Source organism: Lontra canadensis, unplaced genomic scaffold (genome assembly GCF_010015895.1).
Source record: "Lontra canadensis isolate GAN:19392208 unplaced genomic scaffold, GSC_riverotter_1.0 scaffold35, whole genome shotgun sequence".
Classification (NCBI taxonomy): Eukaryota; Metazoa; Chordata; class Mammalia; order Carnivora; family Mustelidae; genus Lontra; species Lontra canadensis.
In genome coordinates, this window is record NW_022631029.1 from 9,981,184 (window position 1) to 9,995,343 (window position 14,160).

At 41.2% G+C, this 14,160-nt stretch overlaps 1 protein-coding gene and 1 non-coding gene across 2 annotated transcripts; one reads left to right on the forward strand and one right to left on the reverse strand.

Annotated features, from left to right (window-relative positions):
- Positions 1-392: 392 nt before the first annotated feature.
- LOC116874113 (IQ domain-containing protein F1-like) lies at positions 393-2,176 on the reverse strand. The gene is made up of 4 exons (XM_032868533.1): positions 2,086-2,176; positions 1,785-1,895; positions 1,578-1,649; positions 393-848 (listed from the first exon to the last, which is right to left on the reverse strand). Exons 1-4 carry the CDS (start codon positions 2,086-2,088, stop codon positions 402-404), a joined length of 633 nt encoding a protein of 210 aa, XP_032724424.1. The 5' UTR covers positions 2,089-2,176; the 3' UTR covers positions 393-401.
- Positions 2,177-6,687: 4,511 nt separating this feature from the next.
- LOC116874126 lies at positions 6,688-6,794 on the forward strand. Its single transcript, XR_004383931.1, has one exon. It is a non-coding gene; the product is annotated as a U6 spliceosomal RNA (small nuclear RNA).
- Positions 6,795-14,160: the final 7,366 nt, after the last annotated feature.

Here is a 14,160-nt window from a genome sequence, read left to right on the forward strand (position 1 = left end):
GGGTGGGCTCCTTTCAGTCATGGGGGTAAGAGAGCAAGCCCCGAACAACTAGACCTAGGTGGGTGAATTCTTGACAAATGTGCTGCCATTGCCATCACTAACCACCACCCTCCAGACCTCCCTTATATGCAACCTTGGGGAGGGGCACCATTTACATGAAGGATGTTCTCTGAGTTGGCCAACATGGCAGATCTGTTCCACCAACTCTTCTACTTATGGCAGACCTTGCAAATTAATCACAATCTCTACTCAGTCTGGAGAGAGCCTCAGAATCCTTCCCTGGAATCCTCGGACAACCACTGCCCATTCCTCCACGCTAGCATATGAGATGCTAAGTATCTGCTATCATTTGCCCTGACCTCCTGGAACTTGTCAAAGAGAAAGGCTGGGGGAAGACCACTTCACTGTTTTATTGGGAGGGGAATACACTCTGACACAATGCAAGGCCCTGAGCCCAGCAAGATCTCTAGCTCGAGATGCAGATGGTTGGCCGTGACTCTGTAATGGCCCTTGATGAAACCCCGGGAAGCACAGGAGTGGCACCTCCAGTAGGCCTGGATGATGCGGGCAGCATTGAGCAACCGGCAATAGCGCCTACGGATACGCCACATGCGAACCCAGGACTGCAGCTTGACTGCTGCCCACTCCTTCCGTGTAAAGTTCTCTAGTGCTGCTCGCCGCCTCTTCTCCATCATATTTGTCAGGATTTGCTTCCACCAGCGCTGAATGATCAATGCTCTCAGTACTGCGTGCAGCAGTGTCCGGCGTACCAGGGTGCCCCGCCACCAGGCCTGGATCTTTATGACTTCTAGATTACTGGTAGAAGGCTTATCTTGTTCTTCTGGGATCTTGCAAGAAAAAAGAAGGGACAGAATGTCCCCCACCCACTTGAGTCTTGGGCATGTCAGAAGGGGACCCTGATTCCCTATCAACAATAAGTCCTTCTTCTGGAGCTCAGGAGCACTGGACAGGCACTGGCTGGAACAGAAGACCAGGTAGGTGTCCTATCTCTACCACTCTCTGGTTAATGGACATGGACACATGTTGATCTCTGAATCTCAAAGTCCCGCTCTATAAAATGGGGGTATGTCTGCCCTGTCTACCTGGTTTTATATGGATCAAGTTGGCCAGCGTAAGGCCAGACTAGGACAAGATCTATGGGTCAAAGAGTTACATATTCCACTTGAATGTGACCAACTAATCAGGACCCATGATCCTTCCCTTCAGACCCCACCCACCTGCTAGAGAAGTAGTATCCTTTGCTAATCCTATCCTTTCGTTCTTGATTCCAGCTCCAAACCACATCCTGCTCTCTTCCTCTATCATGTTATAGTATTAAGTCCACCCCCATAAATTTCTACCTCTTATCTCTTTCCCATCCTTATTTCTGTTGACTTTCACGTTTTAAGTCTTCATTAACAAGCAAACATATGTGCACAAGCTCAAATAAACACACACACACACCCATGCACTGTTGATTAAGCCCAGCTTCCCGTATGTTGACCATTCTGTTCCACAAACACAGCCCTTATATTCCCAGCCCCAGCCCTGTGTGGCCTTGGGGGAGGGGCTCTTACTTGTTTATCTCCATTATTAGCACCATCCTCTTCCTCTGTCTCCGTGTCTTTATTTGTATCTACATCTTCAGCCTGAACAAAAAAATGAGGAAAGAGAACAAACAAGATGAGTTTATTCCTGTTCTTAGCTCTGGATCATGCAAAAAACACTAGCCTCAAGCACTAGGACACAAGGACCAGAGGCATCCAAGTCAGGGTTCCTCCTACCTCCACCTTTTTCTCTGAGGTCAGTGATTCTGGGGATAAACCGGTCGGTTCCTCTTTCTTCTGAGGCTCATCTTGAGTTTGTTCATTAATTTGTTCAGGCTTCTCCTCCTCCTGAAATCAGCAGTTAGGGAAAAGGCAAGAGTGAAGTTGCCTTCCCTCCCTGTCTGTTCAGTATCCCACACATTCCCAGCTTCTGGGGCTTTCTGGAGTGTTCATATGCCAGGGGATCCCCTCATCTTAATTAAGAGATCTATGGGAACATCTCTAAAAAGACTGGTTCCTGTGTCTCTCACTTACTCACCATTGGTTCACTTGGATTGGGTTTAGATGGTTCAAATCCCCTCAGGTCTGTGTTCCTCTAGCCATGGATGGGTAGATATAGTGGAGAGAGAGACACCTATGATGTCATAAGGGCAGTTATGACTCAGGCACAAGAATGGCTCCCAATAGTTGAGCTCCCTCCAAGGGAAAGACAAAAGTGCTATCCATTCTTTTCTGCTGGAAATGGCCAAAGCCCCTAATACGAAAGCAAGACACCAGAAATACAGGCCCATCGATGTAAAGGTGTATAAACATAACCAGTCATCGGTAATATCCCTGACTGTTAAAATTGAGGATCGATTTATATAATATCTCTGATTCTTGGGCCACCTGTGTGGCTCAGTGGGTTAAAGCCTCTGCCTTCGGCTCTGGTCATGATCCCGAGGTCCTGGGATGGAGCCCCGCGTCAGGCTCTCTGCTCAGCAGGGAGCCTGCTTCCTCCTCTCTCTCTCTGCCTGCCTCTCTGCCTACTTGTGATCTCTGTCAAATAAATAAAATAAAAAATCTTTAAAAATAATAATAATATCCCCGACTGTTAAAATTGAGGATTGATTTAATGGTTAATAATATGCAGAGAATACTAACAAATTATAACTGTAAAAACATAATTAATTTAGGGGCACCTGGCTGGCTCTGTCAGTAGAGCATGTAACTCTTGATCTCAGGGTCATGAGTTTAAGCCCCATTTTGGGCATAGAACTTACTTATGAGTAAATTAAAAAATCAAAATTTTAAAAAGAATAATGAATTTGATCTATAGGTACTGATGATGAAGTGTATCTAAGATATATTTATAAGTGGAAAAAGTTGAAGATCATTATGATCCCATTTATGTAAATAAAACCATCAAGATACATAATTATACATCTATATTGTAAATGCATATAAAGGGGAAGAAGGGTATATACACCAAATTGCTACCAATGATTATCTTGGAAGAGTTGAATTGCTGATCCATCCATACAACTCTATGAGGCTCCCAGGACCAGCTGGGGCCCTCATTTCAGACAACAATGGACTCAAGTGTTCTCCTATCTTCTGCCCCTGAGGGACTGAAGGCCACATCTTATGGGTGAGGAACAGCCACTACAGAAGTTCTTAGCTTTGTTCTTATGAATGGAAAAGACACTTGACATGACCCTAGACACTAGGTGGGACCCTCCCTACCCCAGGATGCTCCCGTTTTCTGAAAACCCACCTGGGTAATGTGAGTAGCGACTTAGAGTCACAGCCCCAGGTGTCACTGAGAGTGCATTTGCCACACCTTCCAGAACACTGAGATAAGTCTTATAACTGAGGAGTGGGGAGGGGCTAAGAGAATAGCAGGTAGGGTTCAAATGTATCAAAGGAACATGGGTCATCTAACCAGACTCCATCAGGAAGCCAGCCCACAAGCCCCTGAGGATATCTCACGGGCAGATTCCCCAACTGGCATATGGACATCCCTAGTACTCCATGTCAATCACCCATATTATACTCCTTTAATCTATGGCTGGCTGGCTCCCTGTGTAGGCCCCTGAGGGTAGCAAGTAGGAACCTTTGCAGAGGGCTAGTGAGTATGCATAGAAAGCCAGATGACTCTGTGGAACTGAGAAAGAACACAAATTGAGCTTTCAGCATTGCCCCGGGGGAAGCAAACAGGAGGCTATCAGAATCCAGCCTGGTTTTGCAAGATTGAGAGAAGACATACGATCTTAAGGATCCCCTCAAGAAGGAACAAGAAGTGTGGAGCAGGTGTGTATATAGAAAAGCTCCAAGAAAGCTTCAAAATCCTAGCAGGGCTGACAGAGAAAATGGCAGAAAGCTTATTTAAAGAAATAGTAGCTGAACACCTGAAACGAATGTAAATTGTATGCCAACTATACTTCAATAATTAAAAAAAGGAAGAAAGAATAGCTGAGAATATAAAACATGGGAAGACATTTGGCCATCCAGTTCATGACATTCATTCAATCCAAATTCAATCCAAAGAAATTTTGTCAAAGACATATTGTAGTAAAACTCTCTAAAATCAAAGATAAAGACTTTCAGGGGTGCCTGGGTGGCTCAGTCGGTTGGCGTCTGCCTTTGGCTCAGGTGATGATCCCTGGGATCAAGTCCCACACCGGTTCCCTGCTCCTCGGGGAGCTTGTTTCTCCTTCTCCCCACTATTTCTGTCTCTCAAATAAATAAAATCTTTAAAAAAAAAAGACTTTTGGAAGAAACAAGAGCAAAATTTTGTTACAAACAAGGGAATCCCCACAAGGTTATCAGTGGATTTCTCAGCAGAACAGGCTGTGAGAAAATGATGTATTCAAAGGGATGATATATTCAGAGTGCCGAAAGAAAAAACAGCCAACCAAGATTAAAGAAGTCCTTTAGAAATGAAAATGAGAAAAAGAGTTTCCCAGATAAAAAGCTGAAAGTTCATCTCTCTCACCACTAGAAATGCCTTACAAGAAATTCCAAAAGAAGTTCTTCAAGCTGAAGTTAAAGGAGGCTAATTAATAATAGAAATATATGAGAATATAAAGCATACTGGTAAAGGTAAGTATATAATCAAATTCAGAATACTCTAATATTGTAATCTGGTGGTATGTTAATCACTTAACTCTAGTACAAAGATTAAAGGACAAAAGTATTAAAAATCACTATAGTGGGGCACCTGGGTGGCTCAGTCTGTTGAGCGTCAAACTTTTGGTTTCAGCTTAGGTCATGATCTCGTGTGTGGTGAGATAGAGCCCCACACTGGGCTCTGTGCTCAGCAGGGAGTACGCTTGGAGATTCTCTCTGTCCCTCTCCCCACTTGTGCACATCCTTTCTCTCTTTCTAAAATAGTAGATATTTTTTTTAATTACTATAACTATAATAACTTGTCAGTGGATACATAATATAAAGAGATATAAATTATGACATCAAAAAATTGGGGAGGAAGAGTAAAAGGGTAGTTTGTGTATGCAATTGAAGTTATCAACTTAAAATAGATTATAAGATGTTTTATGTAAGCCTCATGGTAGCCACAAGGCAGAAACCTATAGTAAATACACAAAGGGATAAAAAAAGAAATCAAGGGCGCCTGGGTGGCTCAGTGAGTTAAAGCCTCTGCCTTCAGCTCAGGTCATGATCTCAGGGTCCTGGGATCGAGCCCTGCATCGGGCTCTCTGCTTGGCAGGGAGCCTGCTTCCTCCTCTCTCTCTGCCTGCATCTCCGCCTATTTGTGATCTCTGTCTGTCAAATAAATTAAAAATAAATAAAAATCTTAAAAAAAAAAGAAATCAAAGCATATAACTGTAGGGGCGCTTGTCTGGCTCAGTCAGGAGAATGTGGGACTCTTGGGGTTGTAAGTTTGAGTCCCACATCGAGTATAGAGATTACTTTAAAAAATCTATATTTTTTAAAAGGTTTTACTTATTTATTCATCAGAGAAAGAGAGCACAAGCTGGGAGAGTGGCAGGCAGAGCAGGCAGAGGGAGAAGCAGGTTCCCACTGAGCAAGGAGCCCAACACAGGACTTGATCATGACCCAAGCCAAAGGCAGATGCTTAACTGACTGAGCCACACAGGCATCCCTTAAAAAAAAATCTTAAAAAAAAAAAAAGCATACCACTATGGAAAAACATCCAAAATATCAAAGAAAGACAGCAAGAGAAGAAAGGAATAAAAGAACTACAAAAGAGCCAGAACACAATTAATAAGATAGTATTAGTAAATTCTTACCTATCAGTAAGTACTTTAAATGTAAATGGATTAAATTCTCCAATCAAAATACATAGAGTGACTAAATGAATAAAAAGAATGACCCAAGTATATGCTTTAATAGAGACTCACTTAAACTTTAAAGATACATATAAGCCAAAAGCGAAGGAGTGGAAAAAGATATTCCATGCAAATGGAACAAAAAGATAGCAGGGGTACACACTTAGACAAAATAGACTTACATTATCTGATTTCAAGACTTACTGTCTTGGGGCACCTGGGTGGCTCAGTGGGTTAAAGCCTCTGTCTTTGACTCAGGTCATGATCTTGGGGTCCTGGGATCGAGCCCCGCATTGGGCTTTCTGCTTCCCCCTCTCTCTCTCTGACTGCCTCTCTGCCTACTTGTGATCTCTCTCTCTCTGTCAAATAAATAGGTAAAATCTTTAAAAAGAAGAAAAAAAAAAGACTTTCTCTCTTGAAAGACTATAAAGTTACAGTAATCAAGACAATGTGGTTTTAGTGTAAGAGACAAATGGATCAATGAAACAGAATAAAGAAGCCAGAAATAGATAAATATTTACACAGGTATTGATTTTTTTAATGTCAAGATAATTCAGTGCAGAAAGGAAATGGATCTTCAGTTTGGGGGGGTAGGAATCTTGACACATATCTAAAATTATAGACAACACACACCCACACAGGATGGATCACAGACCTAAACAAAAACTAAAGCTAAAACGGTAAAGCTTATAGAAGAAAACCTATGGAAATTATTTTGTGACCTTGAAGTTGACAAAGGTTTCTTAGGACAGAGAAAAACACTAAGTATAAAAGTTTGTTAGGATGGACTTCATCCAAATTAAAACTGTCTGTTCATGAAAAGACAACATTTTTGAAAGTCAGCTGGGGTGCTCACTTTAGCAGCACATACACTAAAATTGGAATGTTACAGAAAAGATTAGCATGGCCCCTTTACAAGCATGATGCACAAATATGTGAAATGTTCCATATTTTTCCAGCATGGTGATCATAGTCAACAATACTGTACAGCGTGTTTGAAAGCTGCTAAGAGAGTAAATCTTAAAAGTTCTCTTAACAAGAGGCCCCTGGGTGGCCCAGTCGGTTAAGCATCTGACTGGCTCAGGTCAGGGTCCATACGCAGTGGGGAGTCTGCTTGTCCCTCTCCCTCTGCCCTCCCCCATTTGTTCTCCCTCAAAAGAATAAATAAAATCTTGGGGAAAATTATGTTAATAAGAAAAAAAGCTATAACTATGCAATGATAGATATTGTGGTAAATATTTTGGAGTATATACAAATATCGAATCATTATGTTGTACACCTGAAACTAATATAATCTTGTATGTCAATTATACCTCAATTTTTTAAAAAGTCACAGACTTAAAAAAAAAAGTCACAAACTGAGGAAAAGAACATACACACACACACACACACACACGGAGAGAGAAAGAATGTATATATTGTGTGGATATATAAATGACATGTGCATATATATATAAACAAATGTGTATATACAACATGTGTATATATATATATTTGACAAAGATCTCATATCCAGGATAGAAGATCTTCTGCAACTTGAGAATAGAGATAAGCAACCCAATTGGCAAAAGACTTAAATCAATACTTCATAGAAGAAGATATACTTCTGGCTGACTCAGTCAATAAAGCATGTGACTCTTTTTTTTAAAACATTTTATTTATTTATTTGACAGAGAGATCACAAGTAGGCAGAGAGGCAGGCAGAGAGAGAGGGGGAAGCAGGCTCCCCACTGAGCAGAGAGACTGATGCTGGGCTTGATCCCAGGACGCTGGGATCATGACTGGAGCCGGAGGCAGAGGCCCAACCCACTGAGCCACCCAGGTGCCCCGAGCATGTAACTCTTGATCTTGGGGTTGTGAGTTTGATCTTCAGATTGGGTGTAGACATGACTTAAAAATAAAAATCTTTCAGGGCACCTGGGTGGCTCAGTCAATTAAACATCTGACTCTTGATTTCAGCTCAGGTTATGATCTCAGGGTTGTGAGATCAACCCCCACATCAGGCTCCACACTGGGCATGGAGCCTACTTAAGATTCTCTCTCCTCTCTCTCTGCCCCACCCCCACCCACCCACACACACATGAACAGTTTCTCAACATCATTATTTTTTTTTTAACCTACTTTTGAAAAAAAACGATGTGCTTTAATGTCACTCTTCACTACTCGAACAGGGACCCACGTCAACATCATTATTGATTAAGGAAAAGCAAAACTTAAATCACAATGGGATACCACTATCTATTAAAACAGTTAAAAAAAAATTTTTAGACTGTTGGTGGGAACGCAAGCTGGTGCAGTCACTTTGGAAAACAATATGGAGGTTCCTCAAAGAGTTTAAAATAGAGCTACACGAGGCGCCTGGGTGGCTCAGTGGGTTAAAGCCTCTGCCTTCGGCTCAGGTCATGATCTCAGGGTCCTGGGATCGAGCCCCGAATCAGGCTCCTGCTTCTCCCTCTCTCTCTCTGCCTGCGTCTCTGCCTACTTGTGATCTCTGTCTGTCAAATAAATAAATAAAATCTTTAAAAAAAAATAGGGCTACACTACCCAGCAATCACACTACTGGGTATTCACCTTAAAGATACAAATGTGGTGATCCAAAGGGGCACGCGCACCTGAATGTTTATAGCAGCAATGTCCACAATGTCCACAATAGCCAAACTATGGAAAGAGCCTAGATGTCCATCAACCGATGAATGGATAAAGAAGAGGTGGTACATATATACAATGGAATACTATGCAGCCATCAAAAGAAATGAAATCATGCCATTTGCAACAACTTGGAAGGAACGAGAGGGTATTATGCTGAGCAAAATAAGTCAATTAGAGAAAGACAATTATCATACAATCTCCCTGATATGAGGAATTTGAGAGACAAGGGGGGGCGGTCATGGGGGTAGAGAGGGGAAAAATGAAACAAGATGGGATCATGGGGAGACAGACCATAAAAGATCCTTAATCTCATGAAACAAACTGAGGGTTGCTGGTGGGTGGGGGATAGGGAGAGGGTGGTTGGGTTATGGACATTGGGGAGGGTATGTGCTATGGTGAGTGCTGTGAAGTGTGTAAGCCTGATGATTCACAGACCTGTACCCCTGGGGCAAATAATACATTATATGTTGATAAAAATTTTTTTTAGAAACTGAGAACCAAACATTGGTAAAGTGGAACAACCAATTTGGAAATTAGTTTGGCTGCTCCTGATAAAATTAAGCATACACCTACACCTACTCTATGACTCAGCAATTCCATTCCTATTTACTTAAGAGAAATGAAGATGTATGTTCACAAAAAGACTTGTTTAGGAATGTTCATAGCATTAAATTCATAACAATTAAATACTGGAGACAAGTCAAATATCTATACACAGGAGCATGGATAAATAAATATTATGAGTTTACTCATAAAATACTATTAAGCCATAAAAAGCAAAAGACTAATGATAGATACAATGACACTGACAAATCTTACAGACATCATGTTGGGGAGGGAAAGGCCAAACACAAAACAGAATACATTGTATAATTCCATATATGAAGTTTTTTAACATGCAAAACTAATAATACATAGTGATAGAAATTAGAACTGTGGTTGCCCCTGGGAATTGGGATGGATTAGAAAGAAGCACAAAGGAATTTTCTGGGGTGATAGAAATGTCTTCTATCTTGTTGAGGTATGGATTTATGGGATATATGGATTTGTCAAGGCTCATTTATTTATTTTTATTTTTTTTAAAGATTTTATTTATTTATTTGACACACAGAGATCACAAGTAGGCAGAGAGGCAAGCAGAGAGAGAGAAGGGGAAGCAGGCTCCCTGCTAAGCAGAGAGCCTGATGCGGGGCTCAATCCCAGGACCCTGAGACCATGACCTGAGCTGAAGGCAGAGGCTTTAACCCACTGAGCCACCCAGGTGCCCCTCAAACTTATTTAACTGAACATTTAAAATTTCTTCATTGCATTATACGTAAATTATACCTTGATTTTTTTAGATGAAGTTAAAATAAAACCATTTTCAGAAAAACAAGAGTTCAGAAAACAAAATTGCTAGCAGATACACACTATAAGAAATGCTAAAGGAAGATCCCAAATGGAAGCCTGCATCAGCAGGTAGAAACAACAGTCCAGAAGTAGTAATGTTGGGGTGCCTGGGTGGCTCAGTGGGTTGGAGACTCTGCCTTCAGCTCAGGTCGTGATCTCAGGGTCCTGGGATGGAGCCCCGCATCGGGCTCTTGCACAGCAGGGAGTCTGCTTCCCCTCCCCGCACCCCCTCCCCCCCTGCCGCCTGCCTCTCTGCCTACTTGTGATCTCTCTGTCAAATAAATAAATAAAATCTTAAAAAAAAAAAAAAGAAAAGAAGTAGTAATGTTGGATAAACAGAAAAGACCATCTTTTTTAAAAAACACTTTTTATTTTAATTCCAGTATAGTTAACATACAGTGTTATATTAGTTTCAGGTATACAATATAGTCATTCAACAATTTTATAAATTGGTCAGCGCTCATCACAAGGAGTACATTCCTTAATCCCCTTCATGTTCCCATCATTCTACCCACCTCCCCTCTAGTAACCACCAGTTTGTTCTCCATAGTTAAGAGTTTATTTCTTGGTTTGTCTCCTCTCTTTTTTTTCCCCCTTTGTTCGTTTTGTTTTATATTCCACATGTGAGTGAAATCATGTGGTATTTGTCTTTCTCTGACATTTCACTTAGGATTATACTCTCTAGATCCATCCATGTTGTTGTAAATGGTAAGATTTCATGCTTTTAAGGCTGAATAATATTCGTGTGTGTGTGTGTGTCTGTGTGTGTGTGTGTGTGTGTGTGTGACATCTTTTTTTTTAAAGATTTATTTATTTATATGAGAAAGAGCATGAGTGGGAGGGTCAGAGGGAGAGGGAGAGAAAATCTCAAGCAGACTGCATGCTGAGCATGGAGCCCGATGCAGGGCTTGATCTCAGGACACTGAAATCACAACTTATGCTGAAACCAAGAGTCAAATGCTTAACCAACTGTGCAACCCAGCACTCCACATCTTCCTAATTTATTCCTCTACTGGTGGACACTTAGGCTGCTTCCATAATTTGGCTATTGCAAATAATGCTGTAATAAACATAGGGGTACATATATCCTTCAAAATAAGTGTTTTTGTATTTAAAAATTTAAAAATGTATTTTGTATTTAAAAATTATTTACTTAAATTCAATTTAGTTAACATATACTATATTATCAGTTTTAGGGGTTGAATTTAGTGATTCCTTAGTTGCATATAACACCCAATGCTCATTATATCAAACGCCCTCCTTATTGCCCACCACCCAATTACCTTATCTCCCCACCCACCGCCCCTCCAACAACCTTCAGTTTGTTTCCTAGAGTTCAGCATCTCTTATGGTTTGTCTCCTTCTCTGTCTTCATCTTATTTTCTTTTTCTTTCCCTTCCCCTATGTTCAACTCTTTTGTTTCTTAAATCCCACATATGAGTGAAATCAGTGGTATTTGTTTTTCTCTGACTGACTTATTTAGCTTAACATAATACCCTCTAGTTTCATCCATGTTGTTGCAAATGCAAGATTTAGTTCTTTTTGATGGCTAAGTAATATTGTGTGTGTGTGCGTGTGAGACATCTTTTTAAATTTAATTTTTTTAAAGATTTCACCCATTTACTTGACAGAAAACACAAGCAGGGGGAGGGGCAGAGGGAGAGGGAGAAGCAGCTTCCCCACTGAACAGGGAGCCTGATGTGGGACTTCATCCCAGGACCCTGGGACCAGGACCTGAACTGAAGACAGCCACCTAACCAACTGAACCGCCCAGGCACACCTCACATCTCTCTCTTTTTTTAAGATTTTATTTATTTATTTGAGAGAGACAAAGCAAGAGCACTATGTGGGGATGCGCAGAGGGAAAAGCAGACTCCCTGCTGAGCAGGGAGCTCAATGCCGGGTTCAATCCCAGGATCCCGGGATCATGACCAAGTCATGATCCAGGCGTCCGTTGAACATCTTTTCATGTTTCTGTTGGCCATCTGAATGTCTAGAAAAGACCATCTTTTGAAATTTCTTTAAAATACCATTGAGTCCAGGAGTGACTGGGTGGCTCAGTGGGTTAAAGCCTCTGCCTTCGGCTCAGGTCATGGTCTCAGGGTCCTGGGATCGAGCCTGCATCAGGCTCTCTGCTCAGCATGGAGCCTGCTTCCCCCTCTCTCTCTCTGCCTGCCTCTCTGCCTACTTGTGATCTCTCTCTGTGTGTCAAATAAATAAATAAAATCTTTTAAAAAAATAAAAAATAAAATAAAATGCCATCAAGTCCAGTGCCAGCAAGATGGAACAAGGGTACTACAGCTAATCTTTCCCAATGATGACAAAAATTCTGGATAGAATACAGAAAGCAACTGGACTCTGGAAAGTGGACAGTAGCACATGGATTGGGGAAGAAAGTCTTGAAGAACGATCAGTTCTGGTTTCCATGTCATAACTGAAGGCAGCCCAAAATGCAGAACTGCATTAGTGTGTTGGCAAATAACCTGAGAGAGAGGCCCCTCTGACTAATTCTTAAGGAAAACCATCATTTAATGTTAGAAGTGTCAGACAACAATGTTGAAACAGTTATTTTAACCATCTTCCATGATAGTAAAGGTGAATCCTTTCTAAATGAATGGAAACATAGTTCTCAGAAGAAACATCAAAACTAAAACAAAACTGCGGACTCAGTCAGTTAATTGTCTGCCTCCAGCTCAGGTCTTGATCCCAGGGTCCTAGGATTGAATCCCGCATCAGGCTCCTTGCTCAGCAGGGAGACTGCCTCTCCCTCCGCCTGCCAGTCTCCTTGGTTGTGCTCTCTCTCTCTGACAAATAAATAAAATCTTTAAAAAAAAAAAAAAAAAAAGCTAACCAAAAGTGGGCTACCTGGCTGGCTGGCTCAGTTGGTAGACTGTACGACTCTTGATCTTGGGGTTGTGAATTCAAGCCCCATGTTGGGTATAGAGATTACTTAAAAATAAACTTAAGAAAGAGGAATCACGTGGAAACTTAACTGTAAAATACAATATCTGAAATAAAGAACTCATTGATAGCCTCATCGGCAGAAAGCAGATGACAGAGAAATCAGTCAGTAAGCTTGAATACAAAGTAATAAAAATGAGAGAATCCAACCAGAGAGAAAAAAAATATTGAGAAAAAAAATTAAAAGAGCCTCAGAAACCTGTAGGACAATAGTAGAAGGTCTAACACTTACGTTATTGAGTCCCAGAAGGAAGACATTGATGTAGAAACAACTTGAAGAAAGGCTAAGAACTTTCCCAATTTGTGAAAGGCATACATTTACAAATTCAAGAATCTCAGCAAACACCAAAAAGGATATACTCAATCAATGACAAAAAGAAAAAAAATAAAAATAAAAGCAAACGACCTGATTAAAAAATGAGCAAAGGACTTGAATAGACACTTATCCAAAGAAGATATCTGAATGGCTAATAAGTGCAGGAAGATACTCTACATCACAGATAGGAAAATGCAAATCAAAACTACAATGTGATACCATCTCAAACTCAGTAGAATGGTCGTATCAAAAACAAAACAGGAAACAAGTGCTGGTGAGCACGTGGAGAGATTAGAACCCTTGTGTACTGCGGGTGGGAATGTAAAATGGTGCAGCCATTGTGGAAAACCATATGAAGTTTCCTCAAAAAATTAGCAATGGGATTACTGTATGTCCCAGCAATTCCACTTCTAGGCATACGCCCCAAAGAAACGAAAGCAGAGTCTCGAAGAGATATTCATGTGGCCACATTCCTAGTAGCATTATTCATGGTAGCTAAACACAGAAGCAACCCAAGTGTCCAAGTGGAGGGAGGGGGTGACAAAATGTGGTATATGCACACCATGGAATATTATTCAGCCTTAAAAAAGAGAAAGGAGATCCTGACACCTGCTAGAACATGAACGCACCGTAACATTACGCTAAGTGAAATAAATCAGTCACCGAAAGGCAATATTGTATGATTCCACTTCTATGAGATACTTGGAGTAGTCAAAGTCATGGAAAGTAAAATGGTGTTTGCCAGGGGTTGGGGGGAAGGGGCCAGGGGAGCTACAGTTTCACAGGTATAGAGTTCCAGATTTGCAAGCATTAGGGGAACGGATGGTGGTGACCGCTGCACCACAACATGAATGAACCCAATGCCTGAATCATATGCTTCAGTGGGGCGCCTGGGTGGCTCGGGTCATGATCTCAGGGTCATGGGATCAAGTCCTGTGTCCATGCGCAGCATAGAGCCTACTTAAGATTCTCTCCCTCTTTAACCACTTTTTTTTAAGATTTTATT